Here is a 20,631-nt window from a genome sequence, read left to right on the forward strand (position 1 = left end):
TTGGTGCCACCACGCTTTCCTTAAGTCTACTTGGAAAAACGTTATACTTCAGTGATAGATTAAAGATATGCTTCAAGGGAGCTAGTACAGTAGTACATAATCCAAAGTTTCACTGCAAAATCAATTACCGTTCTGACAGTATATAAAAATAGGTGTTGCAACTTTTTTCGGAATTAAATTAAATATTTCGAAAAGGACTAGAGATAGCCATAGGACATTGTACACAAAAGTTGGTCAGAATTTTGAGTACAGAGTGTTCTATTTAAAATAAGAAAGTTCTTGTATAACCGGAAGTGCCACCAGCTTGCAAATATTTTAGTTAGATTGGGCATACCGCCATCATTATCCTGCCAAATTTTAAAAATTCTCCTATCTCACAACGAAACCCACCCTGTATAGATAAAAATAAATAAAAACCCTAGCCTTTACTTCTTAGGTGAGTCCTCGCTGTATTTACTGTTAATATTTGGTTTTTATTCCGTAGATAACATCGAAGAACTAAATGCCGAAAAGGAAAATCTTCTCGCTCGAATAAATTGCCTCAATACAGCAAATAATTTCGAGATTCGAGAGTATGAGGAACGTTTAGCCCTTGTAGAGCAGCTGACTGAAAGTATAACTACAATTAACAGTGATATTAATAAATTAACTGTTAAAATGGACAGAATGCAAGAGGTAAAATCATAATTCACTTATTATGTATGTTGTTCAAAGATGGTTTTTTTATTGGCGTTTTAAGATACGCCCTATGGTGGTCAATTTTGGAAATTGGGCATTCTAGCCGTAATTTCTCCGTTTGTTTACGTTGATTTTGATTAGAAATTTAGCACTTGTTATTACCGTGTGTAATGAATAAACGCTACCGCAACTACAGATAAACATAAACAGAAATGTTAGGTTACTTTTAAGTGATGCTGCAATCTTAACTTGAAACGCCAATAGTCGGAACGTTTTATGAGTGGAAACACGTGACCTATTCGCTGTGATAGCTGCGACGTTGCTACTATGCGAGTTAAACAAATATTATACAGGGTAATTCAAATTCGACCCTCACCATTAGGATCTCAGAACCCATAAGAGATACGAGAAAGTTTAAATTGGGGCAAAGTTGCTCAATTTAAAGCTCAACCAAATGCCGTTTTAAAAATTTCGATTTTCCGAGTGCTTCCGAGAAAAAACTGAAAATTAGATTTTTTGTTTTTATTTATTTCTAACCTTATTTGAAGAGATATTCCAAAACTACAAGCATCTTTTCATTGCCACTTTTCCCCAGCTATCCGATGATAGATTCAAATTTGCCACACGACGTTTCGTTTTTTGGCAGTCATCATCAACATTGTGACTAAGTAAACATACTTAAATTGTGTGTGACAAGTGTCACTACCAAGTAATCTTCATAAAACGTCTCAACTCAAAGCCAACTAAGGTAAAATTATTTTTATTGAATTATTTTGTTATTTATGCAGCAAATCATAAGTTATTATACATCACTAAAATCAGAGTAAAACCTACTATTTGGTGGGCTAAAAATTCAATATGGCGCCCATAAGAAAAAAGAAAGTTGATGATGCCAAAAAAAGAAACGTCGTGTGGCAAATTTGAATATAAAGAAAACTTTCAAACTTCATTCGGACCTTTCTGAGCTTGTCCTTCATGATAAGTCTAGAAGTGTCCCGTATTATTTTTATTATTTTTCAAGTCATGAATTTCGAACCCATAAAGCCAAAGTTGTCTGTAGTAGAACATTTCTTGAACAGGTATAACGGGAAGAGGCATATTCTGAATATAATCAAAAACTGTTCCTTGAATATCGTCACGTATTTGGCATAAAGTTGTTACTTCTTTCAGTTTAGAGTTTGGCTCTTTGGGCAACCAGTTCAGCAGACGCAATTCGTTTTGCATTATCATTAAGACTCTGATTTTTTAGCTTTGTAGAGAGTTGTTCGCACTCACCACATACCTGAGTAATATTCATATTTAACTATTTCTTCTAATTCCGGGTATCTTTTTGTCAACATCTCATACATAATCTTCACATTCAAAGTCGCGTCCAGGTAGTGAAAATCTTTGGTCCTATAGTGGGTCTTCACAGGAAATGACTCTACGTGATGTCTTATGTTGGCGATAGTTTCAAACGGTAAAACATGTGGTCTGTTCTTATGTCTACCACGCAAATCTTTAGGACTTTGTGCGGAAACCAGCAATTTATTAAATCGTTGAAGTCGTGAATTGGATTTTGAATGTACATTCAAAAAAGCTACTTTACAAACCGAGTTTCTTGTGAAATATGAAAATGTTGAGGTCCTGATTTTTTGTTTGATTCTCCTTTTGGGCGACTTCTGGTTATTTGCTGACATTCCATTAGGCCAAGCAAATATGTATCTTGCTTGTTTTTAGATTCTCGTTCAGTTGCGACAAAATTGATTGTTTTTCTGTCTGACTGAGATCAGACATGATTTTTTCTTGTTGCATCTGAGCATGAAAGAAAAGATAAAGATTATTTACTGTTTAATTAAATAAACCCTGATGTAAGAAACATACGTGCAATCTGGCCCAGTAGCTTTAGAGTTTACCAGATCTTTTTCAGTAATATATTCTTTGCCATGAAGCCGAGCCTGCTTTCTAACAGATTTTTTCCATGTCTCTGGACACCTTTTCCACTTTGGTGCATTTTCTGCTTCTTCTAGAGTCACTAGACTCATTTCCAGGCATTTGGAAAGAATTATTATTTTTAATTTACTTAATTTTAATTTATTTTTTGTCAGAAGTGACAGCATGACGTGGTTTAACTGGTCCGAGTTCAGGAATAACAGGTGCTACCGTATATGACAACTTCTCCCACAATAATTAACGCGTAATCACATATTGGATGGAAAAAACAATATAACTCCTGAACTTGTACCGTTCTTCCACTCAATGTCGGGATCGATAGCATCGTATACGCCCAAAAAGCTTCGCTTAAATACAACTTTGGCTATTTCAGTTAAAAATTCAAAATTTTGGAGTTATACTGTTATTCCACTCACCGATTCAATTATCGTTCTCAATAAAAAAACAGGGCACATAATAGGTCTGTTCGTAGAAGCAATTTCAAACTGGTTTCCAACTGAAAATCGGAAATTGTTGGCTTTTATTGGTTGAATGCTCACGTGACATTGACATTTTAAGGGTAATGGCCAATATCTGGACATATTCCTCTGATTAATAGCTGGAGATTCGTTCTGCGAACAGACCTAATGGCAAAATTCCATGGATAGGCTAGATCCAAAAAGATCATGACTATACACACTTATCTATTATATCACCCTGTACGTATTATTTCTTAATTTGAAAGCATTTATGTGTGTGTATGTTCTAGGAATGGTTAACACCTCTGAATGAACTGATATTTGCCATAAATTTGAGGTTTGCGAGCGCTTTCGAAAAATTGGGCTGTGCTGGGCAAGTAACTGTATGTTCCGGAGACGACGAAAAAAACTACGAGGATTACGGACTATCTATCAAGGTAAACTGCAATTATTAGGAATACAAATGAAACATTTTCTTGACAGGTACGTTCGTACATGTTTTTGTTATTTATTTTCAATATTTAGGTTACTTACCGAAGTGGAGAACCTATGCAAGAACTAAATGCTACAGTACAGAGCGGAGGTGAACGTGCAGTGGCTACTGCGGCATTTATGTTGGCGTTACAGGAATCCACCCCTGTACCATTTAGATGCGTGGACGAAATCAATCAAGGTAAAAATCTGTTGTTATATTTAATGATGGTAAAGTGATTTTCCATGCTTTTGCACTATTATTTCGTATTATACAAAGCCATGACTTTGGTGCTTGTGTCTCGGCCTTGAGTAGATTTTCCGGCGTCTTTCTTAAAAATCCAAAATATGCTTTTGTGCTTCGTGTCGCCAGCAAATCGGACACTGAAAGGTTTTTGTTTTGGATCGGCTTGTTTTGTGCTGTTAATTTTCTTTTGTTGTCCCTTTGATACCCACTGATTCAACCTGAAAAGACAAATGGATAATATTTTTGAGCTTTTGTGCTAGGGATATTTATTATAAATCGGTGGTACCGGTAATAGGGCAATAGTGTATACAGTGCGTTTTTTTTAACGCGCAACATAGGATTTCACGTGTTAAATTTTTAAGCCTATGTTAGACCATGTTATTTTGGAACTACAAGTATAAAACTTGACGGGTGGCTGTTTCGTACCCTGAAGCTTAAGTAAGTTTACCAATTCGGCCTAAAAAGTGTTAAAAAGCTTGCAAAAAATCATCTTTTTTCGAAAAGGTTTTATCGTTTCATACTCCCTGTATGCATTGTTGTTCTTTGTTGTTTTTGATACTGGCACGGCAGGTAGCAGGTAAAATTTGGCGTAGAAAGTAAAACAGGGTGATCATTAACTTTATATCAAGAAAGTTAAGAACAAAAGAAGTATTTTTATAAGTGAATTGTTCAAAGTGACCTCCGTTTGAAGCCAAACAGTATTCCAAACAATCATAAAATGCCCTTTTGACGTTCAAAAGATGTCGGGTCGTGATGCAGTCAAAATATGTCACTTTACCTGCTACCTGCCCTGCCAGTATAAAAACAACAAGGAACAACAATGCATACAGGGAGTATGGAACGATAAAATCTTTTCGAAAAAAAATGATTTTTTTCCAGTTTTTAATCACTTTTTAGACCAAATTGGTAGACTTACTTAAGCTTCAGGGTACTAAAGACACACCAGTCAAGTTATAGACTTGTAGTTCCAAAATAAAATGGTCTAACATGGGCTTAAAAATTTAACACGTAAAATCCTATGTTGCGCGTTAAAAAAAACGCACTGTATGGAGTCAAACGTGACGTGCTGGTTTTATTATACAAGGTGCCACAATTCTGTGTACGTATGTAGGAATCTCAAAAACGATAAGAAATACAGAGTTGGTTAAATGGAAGCAAAGTATTGACGGCACTACTTACTTGGATTTTTTATATGCATTCCTAAACGTAACATTGGTTACTGAATATATCAGAGGATTTATTGCAGCATTTACTATTAATAAAAACTTCGAACTGAACCAGAGTGAATGGTAGAGGCCGCTGGTCTGAAACAAAAAACAAAAAAGAAATAATAAAAACATAACAGCTACTACTACTAAGTAATATAACAAAATATTAAAGTTACTTGGGTTATTTGATGCGATACAAGGAAGGTTAAATTTGGCCGGTGTTGCGCAATTTTGAAATTAGTCGCTGAATCTGATGAGATAACTGAAAATAAATGTCACTTTTCCTCCTTTACAACTTTGCAGTATCATATTTAATATCCGATATTTCGGTTTCATCATCATCAAATTTTTCTTTGGGGCGTTTTTTTTTCTGATTGCGATTATGGTTCAGTCTTGCTATTTTATGAAATAACAAAAATTATGTTTTTACAAAGACTGCCTTGAAAATAACGTCTTAGCAATCCGTCGATAGGTGAAATAACACTAATTTGCGTGATATTACTGTCATTTGCAAACGAATGATCATGTGACAAACTGTCAGATGCTGACATGAAACGCGCTCTAACCTAATTAATTGATTGATGGACATGAATACAAGGCACCTAATCCACGTTAAAGGAGGAAAAGTACCAACGATATAATGTCATTTTTGAAATAAAAAGTATTACTTAAACGTCATTTTGCCTAACCGATTTGTTCTTATGAATGTGGCCTATGATATGATAGACTATGACCGACTTGTGTGACGAATATTTTTGCAATTATCAAGTACAAATTACATAGAACAATAATGGGAATTGCGACTATTAATTTTTCATGTAGAATTAGAGAAAAAAACTCTTTGTAACGGGCCACCGTTATATTCTGTTTCTGGAAAGCAGACGCTGCTTGTAAACTTTAATTAATACTTTATTATAGCAAATTAAACAAAAGATAAAAGCAACCGTAAGTCCGGGAAAATCTCACTTCTTCTCTTCTTCCCCTCTCGGGCGCTTAAACAAGTTTCGGCCTTCAGAACCTTCATACATTTTTTCTTTATACTTCTTTGAAAACCCTGTACTTTCATCTTGGTGCTATTACTCTTTACAAGAGTTTTTTGATGAGGTTGAATCTCCAGGTTACCTCAGCAAATTTTGACTTTTGTGCTGTGTTTGTTCGTGTGAAATAATTTTGTTGTTTTATGTTTAATAATTTGTTACAGCTTAGTTGACCCTGATTTACTTAATACTATATCTCTGTGACTGACTTTTTATTGTGTGTAAATGTTTATTGTTTATACCTTACATGTTGACGATCCCATAACAATGTATTACTTGATGTATACTTTGTTAAATTGGAGTTAATAAATAAATTGAAAAATTGAAGTGCTGAAATATTTAGATATATTTCCTCAGTATTTTTTGACGTTTTACGGACAGTGCCTGACAGTGATGAGTACTGAGTGGATACGATACAAGGAAATAAGGAACAGAGTGCAGGCAGAAATACGACGAATAAAGACCGAATACTGGGAAACCTTTACAGCGGATATGGAACACGACCTCTATGGCAGCCAGAAGAAGATATGGGGATTGATAAGACGAAAGAAACGCGAAGTCAACGAATATGTAACAGTAACAACTATCCCGGGCGAGGCATGGATAAATTACTTCAAACAAATGTTCGACGAAGATGAGACTCATCACCAGGAAAAGCCAGCAATGGCAGAAGCAACTACCCGTATCACCCACGAACTAGTAGAAAAATATACCAAGGAAATAAAAAACACAAAACCCCAGGCCCTAGATTCTTGAATCGAGGGAAGAGAGTTATTAAGAGAAAGGAACACATAATTTGACAGAAACCTGCTTTTGCCAACCAGTTCTGTCACATTCTATCAACACTTCTATCGATAATTCTACTCCCTGTGTTCAAGTTATGGCCCAGGAATCGACGAATTGAACAACGAACTGATAAAGTACGGAGGAAAACCACTAAGCAAACAACTAGCCAATCTTTACCAGAACATCTTAAATGAAACAACTATACCAACCAACTGGAAGAAAAGCATCACTATCCCTATCTTCAAAAAAGGCGACAAAAAACAACCAGAAAACTACAGAGGAATAACTCTCCTAAGCGCCGTGATGAAACTAAAAAACAACACGAAAATCATATGCGGTATCATCAGAAAAAATACCCATAATGGAAGAACAACAGGGATTAAGGAAAAACAGGTTTACCACAGAGGCCATATTCATCATTCGACAAATAGTCGAGAAATCAATCGAATACGCGAAACCGGCGTATATGCGCTTCATAGATCTGAGCAAAGCGTTTCATCGAGTGAGGCTAAATGACATCACAACAATATTGAGACGGGGCAGCATTTCAGAAGAAATAGTTGGAACTATTGAAAACTTGAACACATTGAACAATACAACGACCAGAATACTTGTGAATGTGAAAAACAGCCTGACCCAAGAAGTGCCCATATCAACAGAGATAAGACAGGGAGACTCTCTAAACCCGGTACTCTTTAAGCTAATCATGAACGAAATAATAAAAGACGTTAAAAACGCGGGGCATGGAGAAATGAAAGGAGAAATAACAATACTGTGCTACGCGGATGACGCAGTAATTATATCAGAAAACGAAGATTAGCTGCAGAGACTACTTTAGCAATTCTACCTGACAGCGAAACGCTACAATATGTCGATTGAGATAAACAATACAAAATCACTAATTGTTGCAAAAGAACCTAGAAGGTGCAAACTAGCTGTTAACTACGAAATAGTCGAACAGGTGATGTCCATCAGATACTTACAGGTAGAAATAACCGCCCATCAAAACAGGTCATCTGAGGTAAAGAATATAATAGATAAGGCCTCTAAAATAGCCGGATGTTTGAAAGACGTTATATGGAAAAACCAGTTCCTAACAATAGAAGCAAAGGCCAGAATATATAAATCATGCGTAAGGCCAATAATTACATATGCCGCAGAAACCACGGCAGACACCAGCAGAATCAAGAGCATAACCCGATTACCCGAACGACAGAGATGAGAACGCTCCGAAATATCACGGGACACACGCTACGTGACAGAATACCCAACCAAGAAATAAGACGAATCTGCGACATACAGGACATTGTAAGATTGACGAGACAGAGACGGCGAGAGTGGAATCAACACATCAACAGAATGGAACCCCAATAGAATTGCTAAAATTGCGAGAGACGTAGAAGACCGCCAGGCAGACCACCAAAGAGGTGGAAGGATAGCTGGATGTCAACGTCGCAAGGAACTCCTTAAAGCTGAAAAAAAGAGGCTGAAAGCCTATTTCAAGAAGAAGAATCCTGACAGTGATAACTTACAACAATTAAATCACCTAACTACTTTAAACTAGTTATAGAAATGATCAGTTAGGTGTCAGTCATGTCCTTTTTTCTTAAGTCTGGTTTTTATGTCTTCGTTTTTAAAGCAGAATAATGAAAAATATCGTTCATAATTCGTCCAAATAGATAGGTTTTTCCATGCTTTGTATGACTTCGGCTTCGCCTCACACCTGAATTGGTCATACGCGCACGAAAAAACTTTTATTTTTGTTCTCTTAATGAAATATACTATTGTTATATCTAGACATTTTTTTTTATTGTAGGAATGGACGCGAGTAATGAAAGACGTATATTCGAATTAGTGGCGGAAGCAACATCGAAACCAGATACTTCTCAATACTTTCTCATCACACCCAAACTTGTGCCGAATTTAAATTATCCGGAACGACTGTTGGTGCACATTGTCCACAACGGACCGTTTATCAATCCGGATCAGAAATTTTCGGCCTCAAAATGGTGTAATCCTCAAGAAGTTAATATTCACTGAACATTGCTGGCTGGCATTAGTAGTAAGTTTTATGAATTCACACCTAATACACTACTAGAACTTCGGTTTTTACTGTTTAAAGTACCTGATTTGAGTGCCTCTTACTGAAGTAAATAGTTTTAGTGTTTGTTAACGGCATGTGAACAACTAGCTTTACTAGTAATTATTGTTATTTAAGTTTGTGTTTTAAAACTGACGTTATTTTAAAAAACTTTTTGCAGGCCAGAAAGTGAATAAGAGGGCGATTGCATCGACAATTTCAGTACACACACTCTAGGCTAAGTTTTAATTTGACTGTGACATTTTGCACCTAACTTGTCACAGTCAAATCACAACTTAGCTTAGGAAGAGTCTGAGAGGATACGTTGGTGCAATCCGCCATAAGTTACCTACCTTAACTGTAATGCAGTAATTATAGTATTTATTTTTTATTAGACTGTTTTATTTAAAGTAAATAAAGCCCCTAGAAAATGCTGGAAATAATTTTCAACTTTCTAAATCCACCGTTAGGATGCGTTTCGATACCACTAAAATGTCAAAAAACTCAGGTATAGCAGAAATATGATGAATGTAATTGTCTGTTCTCAACGAACAATTTTGCTATTTAACTTTTTTTTCTATCTCTTCCTATAAAGTTCCCATAAAGTGGTGGGAAGGTCCAAAATTTGCGTTGAAAGAAATTAAATATCTCGTTTTTGCGTCATTTTAAAGAGCATTTTATGGACTTTAAAGCGTCTCAAAATCCATGTTTAAGTTAGTTTACAGTTTTTCCTGTAGCAGACGTTTTTCCAAAATTTACGTTTTCATCCTAGATATCTCGAAAAAATCAAATGCAATGATAATGCTTTCTATTACCTATTCTATAAAGAAGCCAATAATTATTTAGCGTGCTACAGAGGTACAAAACATGGTTTTGTTAGCATCTTAATTGGTAAATTAATTATTTGCAACAAACTAAAGAAGGTAATCACTTAAAAAGAAAATAAGATTTTTCAAAAACTTTCTATCTTTGCATCATAATGTAACTGAAAAAATATCCAAACTTTGGCTTAGCTTGACATTTTTAAATTGAAATGCATTCCAAGAAAACGTTTAAGAAAAATAATATTGATAAAGTAGAATTTACCTTGAAACGTGCTTTAACAAAATTTACCATTCTAACAAACAAGGATGAGAAACTAAATCGAATCATATTGACATTCATTTTGTTTATTAAAACTGAAGAGTTCAATATAATAGTTTAAAGGCAAATTTAAACAGACAATTGTCGTTAACTCAGAGCTCAGTTTAATCTGGAGTTTAAATTTAAAAATTAACATTGACACTGACTTAAAAATCATGTCGATAAGGGCGCAATTTGCCTCAAATAATCTAAACTAAATAAGATTATTAAATGTTTCAAAATGCCTGGTTAAATAGCAGTTATTAGTGTAAGCAACATGCAATATTTGTTTTCTGAGTTTATGGACACAACCCTGAATGAACTAACATCTTATAGAGAAGTGTTTTTTGTACATTATAACCACCTTATTTAAAACATATACTAATCTTATTCAGTTGTAATGCTTACAACTATAGAAAGGTCTTTATAAGCGGTATTTCTCTGATATCTCGTGTTACAGAAGAAATAGAGTACTGCAGTTTTCACACCACAATAGATAATCAGATTCTTTTTATTTTTTGAGATATTTAGGATAAAAGCGTAAAGTTTGGAAAAAACGCCATCTACAGGAAAGAGCGAAAACTACTCTCCATCCTAGTCAGATTGAAATTCATGTCATAGGCCGCATTCGTTTTCAGGCTCCATGGAGCGAGCAGCGCCTCTTTGACGTCATAATGACGTAGTTTGACAATTGGGTACATTATGGTTTTGCCCAATTAGGTCATCGTGACGTCAAAAACGCTCTACTCGCTCCATGGAGCTTGAAAACGAATGCAGTCTTAGATTAGTTCCAAAGCTTTTCATTGATATGTCGCGATTGTCAGCTTGAGCATTCCAGATTCCCGATGATTTAAAAAAAATTGTTTGTTAAGACAGACATATTATAAACTATATTTGTTTTTTGCTACCACTAGATGAAGCAATTGGTCCTAGTATTGCTTTGTGTCAGTGCAAGAAAATTGTTTTGTCTGTTTTTAAATGTTAGCAAAGGACAGAAACCTATTGGTTGACAATTGACAGTGCTTCAGTTGTATGGGTGTTAGTTCCCATTGCATTGAAGTGAGCAAGAGAATGACAGGGATGGCGCATGACGTTGATGTCATGTGGACTTGCCTGGGGCGTGTTGCCCATTGACCGATAAAGTGTCGTCCCGGGAGATGTCTTTGGACTCGTCAGTAAGGCTTGACAGCTCCGTGCCTTATACACACGATTAAAGATGACTTGTAACTGCTATATGTAGTTAAATCGTGACAGACGATGCGGGTTTGATGTTAGCAGGGTTTTTGATGCGTGGTGCCATCTGTGTGAACGTGTGCGAAGTGAGTCGCCACAGTTTACCGATTTGACAAGACTCACAAGAGTGAGGTTTAGCCGGTAAAAAGCAAAATATAAACAAGAGCGGAAAAATTAAATCAGTGTCGATATTACTTTACTTGATTTGTGCAGGCTGGTGTTGGTAGTGATTCTGAATTGTGTGTGTTATTTTGTTGTTGGTAAACCTGCAAAGTAAGATAAGCAGCAACCAACCCCCAGAAAGCAAAATATAAAAACTTTCGGAAAAATTAAATCAGTGTCGTTATTATTTTACTTGAATTGTGCAGGCTGGTGTTGGTAGTGATTCTGAATTGTGTGTGTTATTTTCTTCTTGGTAAACATGCAAAGTTAGGTAAGCAGCAACTTTCTGATGTAACATGAAACATCTATCAACCGCAGAATCACCCGCTCTTTGCCCTCACTGTACTGTTTTAGACAACGATTTCGGTTACCAAAACTATCACACAGACATTGTTGTTAGACGGCTTGTTGGGTTTCGTTTAAATTTTAACTGTTCAAAGCACTAATTAAGTTTATTAAACCGATTACTTTTGATCTTGTCATTCTTATTTAACGGTGACCCTTCTCCAACTGTTAAAGCTACCACGGCAGACGAAGTGTTTTCCTGGTTTGCGCTTCGCACTTTTACTGAAACCAGGTCAGTCCGAATCATCAACTCAATTCATTAAAGGAGTAACTAACTTGACTCCCCCGAAAAACGCGTCACAAACATAATAAATATGGTTTCAATACTTACAGTATTTTCAACATTTGCCTTTGAAGTAGCACTGCTCGATTTAAGCATGTAGTGTCGATATATTATAAAAGCCGTAAAGGGCAATCTGCACAACATAAAGGTCAAAATAACAATAAACATCATTCTTGCCGCGCTTCTTTTGTATCCCAAGTGTTGGCGATTCAAAGACTTGACTATGATTTTTTCGTATTTATTGAGCTGAAACCCAATACAATTCAGTACCATCAGTAATTTGAATTAAATCAATATGTACCTTAACAAAAATTGCACTGTAGCATATAATTTGTATAGTCAGGGGCAACCATACCAAAGCAGTTATAATAACGTACCAATAAATGTTCACGACTACAGCGTCCTCCATGCAATATTTCTCTGTAAAATTTTTCCATTGCCGTTCCTGAAATAATTGAATAATATTAGTTAAACTGCTGAGGTGATGACTAAATAGTTGTCACCTTATATTCCCTAAAAATCGCCAACGGTGCTGCTATCAACAACCCTATGAGCCAAGTACAACATATTAAGACTTTCGCTTTAAACTTGCCTATTCTGATATCAGTTGGTAGTACGATAGCTGTCAGTCGGTCGTAGGTTATGGCTGTCATACTCATAACACTAGCCAATAAAATGGTACCTAAATTATAGAGAGAAGGCATTAGATTTACTAATGTAGGTTAGAGCAGTTTTACTAAGATTAGCTTATAATCTAGACTAGGACGTGTATCTACTCATTCATACACAGAGTGTTACACATTATTGTATTGTAACGAAGTTACGAATAATTTTTGTTTTGTTTACTAAGCCGTCCGTTAGTGCCGTTTGTTTTGCAGCGATATGCAGATAAATGAACTATTAATAGAAGCCGTTTAGTAAAGTAACCAATGCTAGTACTTTGCCAAAATACGATAAGCCGTATTTTTAAGTTATTATATTTTCTCAGGATTGGCCAGTCCGATTTTTACCGTTCTTGTTGGAAACAATTGGTAGAATTACAGGGTTTACAACAACGCTGCAGTATGATAGAGCGTAATAGGAAATTGATGGTTTACGCTAGCCGGCTAGGTTGGCCGAAGCGTACCGTTTTCCTGCAGTATTGTGGTTCTGTACGCGTCACTCGAGTACGGCCGTGTTTCCCACTACCCGAAAGTGGGGAACCGGACTGTCTATAAAACTGGCGTACGCCGCCAGTTCGTGGTCTGTTGAGATCGCTAGCTCTCCCTGAGCAACATCTCAACCTCCCAGCAGCACCGCCGCACCATAGTAAGTATACCTGTTTGGTGGCTAGCCCTCCTAGTGCACTGTGTACCTGTTATGCTACATGGTTTGCTGGACCGGGCGTTTGTGTCATTTAGTAGTCCGGCCGCACATCCTGGCCCTGTCTTTTGTTGACTACGCTACATGGTTCGCTAGTTTCTAAATCCTGTTGCCGACAAGAACCACTACAAGGCTCGTATAGACCGGATGGTTCAGTAGTACCCTCTTCCAACTCTTTTACCGACCCGTGACACCGTAACTTTATTTGCACTAGGACGGTTAATTGCTTAGTTGTAAACGTAGACCTTATTTACCTGTTGTAACCGCGTTCACCTTCTTTACCAACAGGTAAAGAAGGTGAACGCTTATGTCTACCTAGGTCAAAAGTTAACATTGGGTAAAGCTAATCAAGAACTTGAAATTAACCACAGAATACATCTAGGATGGGCGGCCTACGGGAAGATGCGTCACGTCTTCAGCTTCAACCTACCCCTCAAACTAAAAACCAAGGTTTACATGGAATGCATTCTCCCAGTAACAACCTACGGATGTGAAACATGGGTCCTAACAAAGAAAATCTTAAATAAATTAAAGATACACCAAAGATCAATAGAACGAAAAATGATAGGAATAACGCTTAAAGACCATAAAACCAATGAGTGGATAAGAAATAGAACCAAGGTAGAGGACATAGTGAGGCGAATAGCCAGCCTTAAATGGAACTGGGCCGGACATGTTGCCCGAAACAAAAACAACTGGAGCGGAAAAATAACAAGATGGAGACCTTGGGGGGAGAAAAGAAGCACCGGCAAACCACAACAAAGATGGTATGATGACATCAAAAGAACAGTCGGACTTAACTGGAACCAAGTGGCACAGAAAAGGGAAGACTGGAAAAATATGAGAGAGGCCTATATCCAAAGGATAGAAAACGGCTAGAAGAAGAAGAAGAAGAAGAAGAAGAAACGTAGACCTGCATTGTCCCCGTAATTAACTTTGAATCATCTTGTACCTGTAACATTCATTGCATTGCGTGGCTTTTAACTTTCTGCATTACGTTGACCTGTCTTGCATCGCATCCGACCCGTACCGTAACTAAGTTGCACACTCTCACTCTCGTTCTTGACTAATTAAGGGGAGGGGGGATTTAAGAAACCCTTATTTAAATATTTAATTGGTTTAGTTAAGTTTGCTGGCATTTTAAGTTAGGCGAAGGGAATAAACGTTAGTTGTTTGGTACATTTGGCTTTTATTAGCGTTGTTACCACCTGACCCACTGTTACTACAGATTGACGGAAACCTTGTCTCCAGCTGTTTAAAAGCTACCAAGACATACGAATTGTGTTTCCTGGTTCACATTTCGAAAACTCTAAATACTTTCTTGAAACCAGGTGGCGCTCGAGGCAATACTCATTAACTTTAGTTCTAAAACACACTTTATTAGAACTCTCGAATAAATAGCGTCAGAGTATCAACAGTTTTTCGAAATTCTCCTCAAACGGTCAATAATAAAGCGAGCTTTTTGTCAGTATTAGGTCAAGTAATCTTAATTCGCCGTCTCCACACGGTTGGAGATCCAAATGGCTAACATGGTCTTGGATACTGCAGCTCTGAAGATGTCTATTGATGAACATTCAAACCATCTTATGAGATCCTTTAACCATGAATTTTGGGGTCTGGCGACTGATCTCTTTACTCGTATTTGGCTCTCGATTATCAATCCCAGAAACTCACCTTTCATAACCTGACTTATGTAATTCGTTTTTCGTTGTTTTATTATCAGTAAGAGTTTCTTTTGTTTTCCCACACGACTCAGCACCTTCTCATTTAAACCCATGGAATGCGGAGTATTCACAATGGCAAATTTGGGAAAACAATTAATTGACCAAATTGGAGAGCATTTTAACGCTTCCATTTCTGCTTTGCGAAGTTGGTGTAAAAGCATTTAAAGGGTTTTAAATGGAAAAGGACTAGTAACCGCCAATATTTGATGGAACTTCGAGACATCCAGATGAAGCGAATAAAACTTTTGAGGAAGTATACAAAAAACAGGAAGCGTCGAATGGATTAACACGGGTTTTTTGGATAAAACTTGGATTTGTAGCAAAGGTTCCTTTCGAAGTAGCTGGCAAGATGACACGATGTTTACAAGTTCTACTAAACGTACTCAAGGTAATTTAATGAAGTAAGATTTCACATGAATACAATGACGATGACTTTTACTACTATTTCAGGTCATCGTTATATGTCCGAGTTTGTTTTTTAAAAGCGGTTCCAAAAAAGGCGGCTATCATGACAACATGAATCGAAAAAACTTGAAAATTGGTTTAAAAATCTCAAATTTACCGGAAAAATCACGTATAATTGTGGACAATGCGAGTTACGATTCTGGACTTTTAGAAGAAATTCTTCACAGATCTTGTACAAAACAAAAATTAATTATCTGGTTAAAGAAACAAAATTACGATTTTGAAGAAAAAGCAATGAAAGGTGAAATTTGGACTTTATTTTGTTCAAAATTGTTTCCACAAAAAATGTCTGGATGAAAATCTTTTGGTCACAAAATTTTTAAGGTTACCACCAATTGGTAATTGCCAATACAATCCTATAGAGCTGTCTGGTCTGAATTCAAGAGAAAATATGATAACATATGATTACATAGTTTGTCCTATTTTGATGGACCAAATGTGTCCGGTTACTAGTCTTTTTCTATTTAGCACTGGTTTGCTTTTACACCATGTTTGCAAAGCAGAAATGGAAGCGTTAAAATGCTCTCCAACTTGGTAAATTAATTGTTTTCGCAAATTTGCCATTGTTACATTCTTTTTTAGCAGACATTGAATAGATTTGATCTCTTATTTTGTCTTTCATAATTGCAGTTAATTTTGTTTTACTGACTGACATTATCGCCGTTTTAATTCGGAATGGGTATGATTACTTACTTTCAAAGCCCATACTATCTTATACATTGAAGTATTCAACTTTCTTCGTAAGATTAAGTTGGTATGTCAAATTACTATTTTAGCTTTATTGTGCAAGGCACAATAGCACAGCACAAAATCAGTGAGCATTAATAATATATTATGTTGTTAGAAGTAGAAGAGATCTTTAAGTGAGTGCAAGCACACCTTGACTCACTGGACTGGAGCGTAAATATTAATTTGTTTGTGTTGTTTTTGTGCTATTTTCTCTGAGAGTTTTGTGGTTTTTCTCGGTTTTCTTTTGTTCTTATGATGAATTTTTTAGTCTGAATGTACAAAGTGGTCCATCACAAACCGCTGCAATCCATTATAGAAGACCCGTAATGACCATCATTCTTTAACTTTGGTAATAAACAATTTTTCCTGTATATATAAGTGTGTAACACCTTTTTATATGTTAATTAAATTGACTCACATTCTAAAGGACCTTCTCCTTTACACCCGACGACGCCAAGCTGATAGTTTTGAAAGTAATCATACACAAATATGAAACATGGGTAAATAATAGTGGATAGCATATCAGCCACTGCCATATTACCCACAATAAGATTCGTAGGGGTCCGAAGGTGTTTGTTGATTTTTACAACATAGATAACCCAACTGTTACCTGAAACTGTCCAAAATTAATACGATAAGCAATGTTTAAACATCCATTTACCGATTAATCCTATGATGCAAATGGGCAAAAACATTGCCAAGTTTATTAAAATTGTGGCTGAACTTTTACTGTACCAAATAGTGTTAGGAAACAGTTCATTTTCATAGTCAATCTAAAAGTATGCTGTTGTCAGATTGGAAGGAAATTGTGAAAAAATTTCACTTACCCCACCTATCCCACTTGCTACTAATCCATCAGCTAGAGTAGTAGTGTCTTCTATTTCAGAATAATACGTTGTCTCCATAATTGATATTAAATTATTTACTTAAATTATGTTGCAAAAAAACGTTCACCATAGAAATCTAAGCTTGATCTACGCCATATACAATCAAAATATTAGTTGCACCCTTATCAGTGGCTTCTGGTAAATGTACTGGAAGTAGAAAATTGATTTTTGTATGCCTAGCTTTTACTTTATTTACATACACTTAAGACCGGTGTTTGATGTTTATGTTGATAAAATTGCCGTGAAAGTTCGTTATTGTTTATGACACGGTGAATGCAAAGCGAATTTATGTTTTATCCCAGTAATCGATGGATGGTTCCTGGACGTCACAGATTTTAGTCGCATATTTTGTTAATGAGTAAGTAAACACTAAAAACGAAGCAAAGTAAAAGCATTTTGTACTGATTCGGGATAAGTTGCATTATGATGTTGCAAATCTATTTTTTGTTTCCGTCAACTAATATTTTTAAAACGCGTAGAAATACTCGTCTAGCTGAGGGGTTCAGAGCGCCAACGACTAAGTTAAGAGCAGGAACTAAAGTCGGAAACCTTCAGATCTACTTATAGTTGTCTGACCCAAAGTAATAGGTAAACAACAAAAGTAAAAGGTAAAGTATTAATCTAACAAATTAGGATTGGTCGACACCAAAATCACAATAATTTATTAAAATAGGTAAGTAAGTTCAAAGGTATGGAATTAATCTAAAAATCTTTCAATTTAGATGGCTGATAGAACGGACTATTATTTCAAAATAAGGTAAACGGTAACTGGTTTTAGTAAGGGTTAATAGTTTTAGGAAAGTGTTTATTGGACAATTCCGCAAAAAGGTGAAGCAGAGAGGAACAAGGATGATAACCCGGCGACACGTGTTTCTGCTTCTTGTTTCTTTATCAGGCATGTAACTCCATCTGTATGAAAGGAGGTTCAAAAACCAACTGACATACATATAGTAAAACATATACTGGTGTAACCTGGAAAAGGAGGGACAAAAACAAACATGGATATCACAAACGGCCAGCAGCGACAGAATTGTGATTTCCGCAAGAGGATCCACATATCGTGGATAACATCGCGCTTCTGCACGAGTGACGCTAAAGCTAACCGTTGCGAGTGATCCTACCCAAGGAAGTGTAAAACATGGAAGAGTGTTTACGCAGATGAAATGAGTTACAAGAAAGTGTTTATTGGACAATCCCGTAAAAAGGTGAAGCAGAGAGGAACAAGGATGATAACCCGGCGACACGTGTTTCTGTTTTTTGGCTTCATCAGGCATGTAACTCCATCTGTATGAAAGTAGGTTCAAAAACCATGTCAGTAGGTTGAACCTGGAAAAGGAGGGACATCTGTATGACAGGAGGTTCAAAGACAGACACTTTCCTGTAACTCATTACATCCGAGTAAACACTCTTCCATGTTAATAGTTTTGCCTGATGGTGGCCTCTCAGTGGTGGTTTCAAAGAATCAGCCACTCTGCAGGATCAGTGTCTCTGTCTCTTGAAGGACGATAGAGCAATATCAGGTGCTTAGAGCCCTCCTTGTAGGAGTTATAGGTATTAGGAACTTATAGGTATTTCAGCCCTTTCCTAGGACCCTTCACACAATCTCTCTAGCAGGCCACAACCCAAGTTGCAAATGAAAGCACTAGAAATCCGCCAAAAGTGACTATGCTTAAACGCTCAATGAGTTAAACGAAGAGTGATTTGAGCGGCTTTTAGCGGATTAAGAGGGTAACCAAAAATCTTATCAAAGAACGCTCCAAAGCGCTTTTTAAACAGTCCTGGGACGGTACCATTGGCTGCAATTTATCCAAAGCACTTCTAAGCTATCTGGATAAAGCTACGGCAAGAAGATATTCGTCAAAGACCAGGAAGAGGCTACGCCTTACAACAGGTATCCGAGCAGATATCCTAACAGGCCACTGCAAATTAAACAAACACCTATTCAGGATGAAACTAAGTAACACTCCCTTATGCACGATGGAGCATATTCTCTGTGACTGATCTATACTTTCGCCCGTACGCAAGACCAAGTTGGGCCAATCTTTCCCATCTCTTGCAGAGATCAGAGGCAGCGCTCTCGGCGACGTTATCGCCTATGTCGTATCGCTAGGCTGAATGACCAACTGAGGATAACCTCCCCTCTTGCAGAGACGCACAATGGGCCTAGGGTGGCCTAAGTGCTGTGGTGTGGTGTTACCCTTCCAAATTACAGATACAGATACAGAAGCGGCTTTCAACCACAGCCAAAGGAGTGCACGATTAAAGAGAGGGTCAAACGGCTTCCCCCCAAGTGTAAATAGTCCGGGAACCCGGTAGGAGTTATCTAAGCTAACCAAATCTTCCAGAACACATTTTCCACCATCCACAAAGGAGCAAAACTTGAAGTTATTAAAACAAATCAAACTGAGGCAGCTGGACTGAGGATGACAAACAGTTAATAAGTCTAAAACCAAAATAAATACTAATTGCAAATAAACTCCACCACCATTTAACCATCCCGCCATACAAGAGCCGGAAGTACAGCAGCGCCACCAATTCCGCTTTGCATGCAATACCCAAGCTAGCAAGATTTCATGTTGAGCTGCCGTAGCATCCGCCTCGTGCCAGAACTCATTAATTTCATTTTATTTGCCATGTGCTACTAAGTCTAATAATTCTATTCAAAACCTCATTAAAACGTTAATCAATGTAGTGTCGTTCTTTAACAAATCTCCTGCGACCTGTCCCTACAACGACCAGAAGCCAGTGGTTAGAAAACCAACAACATCCAGACTTACCAAGCGGAATAGCTTTCCAGCCTCTTGTGAAGGACCCTAAACTTTATTTGTGAGACTCCACCCTCTTACATAATTAATTATGCCAAAAACAGGTAAGTTGCTAATAAAGAGATTGAACCGTAACACCACAAATCTACCAAAGATAGAACTGACCCGCAATTAAGTACAACTGTATTATTACGGTGAGTCAGGGTGATATGGTCATAGGAAATCGAGATTTCTGGGTATTACTTATGTTTGCACGACATGTACTATTTTTGAGTGATTACAGTACCTATTTTAATGACGAGAAGGACTCGTTCTTGGTTACTAGGGCTAACAAACCGGGAAGTAGTTCAGCTGAACGAGAAATAAAATGCCAAGGTTAATGTTTTCAACTTTCTCTAAGTAACTATGGCGTGGTACAAACACATTCACTGTCGAACTAAGAAACGCAATAGGACAGCTGAAAAACGGAAAAGCTTCAGGAGATTATCGAATTACATGCGAGTTGCTTAAAATCGGAGAAAAGACATTGGTGTAAGCCCTCCTCATCATGTCTGGATAGAATCGTGACATTATGGCTGTACACAGTTGGTGACTGCCTCGCGGAGATTTGTTTGTAATGTAAAAGTCTTTTTGGTACAGTCATCGTGATGGCGATCG

General features: G+C 36.9%; 2 protein-coding genes, 1 long non-coding RNA gene and 2 pseudogenes across 5 annotated transcripts in view; 2 read left to right on the plus strand and 3 right to left on the minus strand.

Annotated features, from left to right (window-relative positions):
• The window catches only part of LOC145731799 (structural maintenance of chromosomes protein 5-like), a 39,051-nt gene extending 29,763 nt beyond the window's left edge, over positions 1-9,288 (plus strand). The window contains exons 16-19 of the mRNA XM_081983786.1: positions 485-675; positions 3,359-3,505; positions 3,594-3,741; positions 8,634-9,288. Of these exons, the coding sequence (XP_081839912.1) occupies positions 485-675; positions 3,359-3,505; positions 3,594-3,741; positions 8,634-8,857 (710 nt within the window). The 3' untranslated portion in view covers positions 8,858-9,288. The remainder of the gene's footprint in view (positions 1-484; positions 676-3,358; positions 3,506-3,593; positions 3,742-8,633) is intronic.
• LOC145732030 (uncharacterized) overlaps positions 1-20,631 on the minus strand; it is an 86,659-nt gene that overhangs the window by 45,297 nt on the left and 20,731 nt on the right. The window lies entirely within an intron of this gene.
• On the minus strand, positions 743-2,682 carry LOC145731994 (uncharacterized; annotated as a pseudogene). The gene is made up of 2 exons (XR_014178921.1): positions 2,542-2,682; positions 743-2,472 (listed from the first exon to the last, which is right to left on the minus strand). The product of XR_014178921.1 is annotated as an uncharacterized LOC145731994 (transcript).
• Positions 3,749-17,335, minus strand: LOC145731954 (substance-K receptor-like). Of its 2 annotated transcripts, none has more exons than XM_081983950.1 (8): positions 17,150-17,335; positions 16,984-17,095; positions 16,741-16,938; positions 12,546-12,724; positions 12,344-12,487; positions 12,091-12,288; positions 4,966-5,090; positions 3,749-4,004 (listed from the first exon to the last, which is right to left on the minus strand). In XM_081983950.1, the coding sequence occupies exons 1-8, from the start codon at positions 17,225-17,227 to the stop codon at positions 3,800-3,802; spliced, it is 1,239 nt and encodes a 412-aa protein (XP_081840076.1). In that variant the 5' UTR covers positions 17,228-17,335; the 3' UTR covers positions 3,749-3,799. The 2 variants fall into 2 exon arrangements, with proteins under 2 accessions (XP_081840076.1, XP_081840081.1); XM_081983955.1 differs by having other exon boundaries at positions 16,741-16,932; positions 17,150-17,333.
• Positions 14,925-15,890, plus strand: LOC145734946 (uncharacterized; annotated as a pseudogene).

The sequence above is a fragment of the Ips typographus genome, linkage group LG1 (assembly GCF_016097725.1).
Source record: "Ips typographus isolate SLU linkage group LG1, UJ_Ityp_2.0, whole genome shotgun sequence".
NCBI classification, from domain to species: domain Eukaryota; kingdom Metazoa; phylum Arthropoda; class Insecta; order Coleoptera; family Curculionidae; genus Ips; species Ips typographus.

Coding starts and splice junctions, on each gene's coding strand:
- LOC145731954 (XM_081983950.1), bottom strand. CDS start 17,227: ATGGAGACAACGTATTATTCTGAAATAGAAGACACTACTACTCTAGCT. Junction 12,488..12,545: donor CGATTTTTAGGGAATATAAG/GTGACAACTATT, acceptor CAATTATTTCAG/GAACGGCAATGGAAAAATTT. Junction 5,091..12,090: donor AGGCAAATGTTGAAAATACT/GTAAGTATTGAA, acceptor TTTTTGTTTCAG/ACCAGCGGCCTCTACCATTC.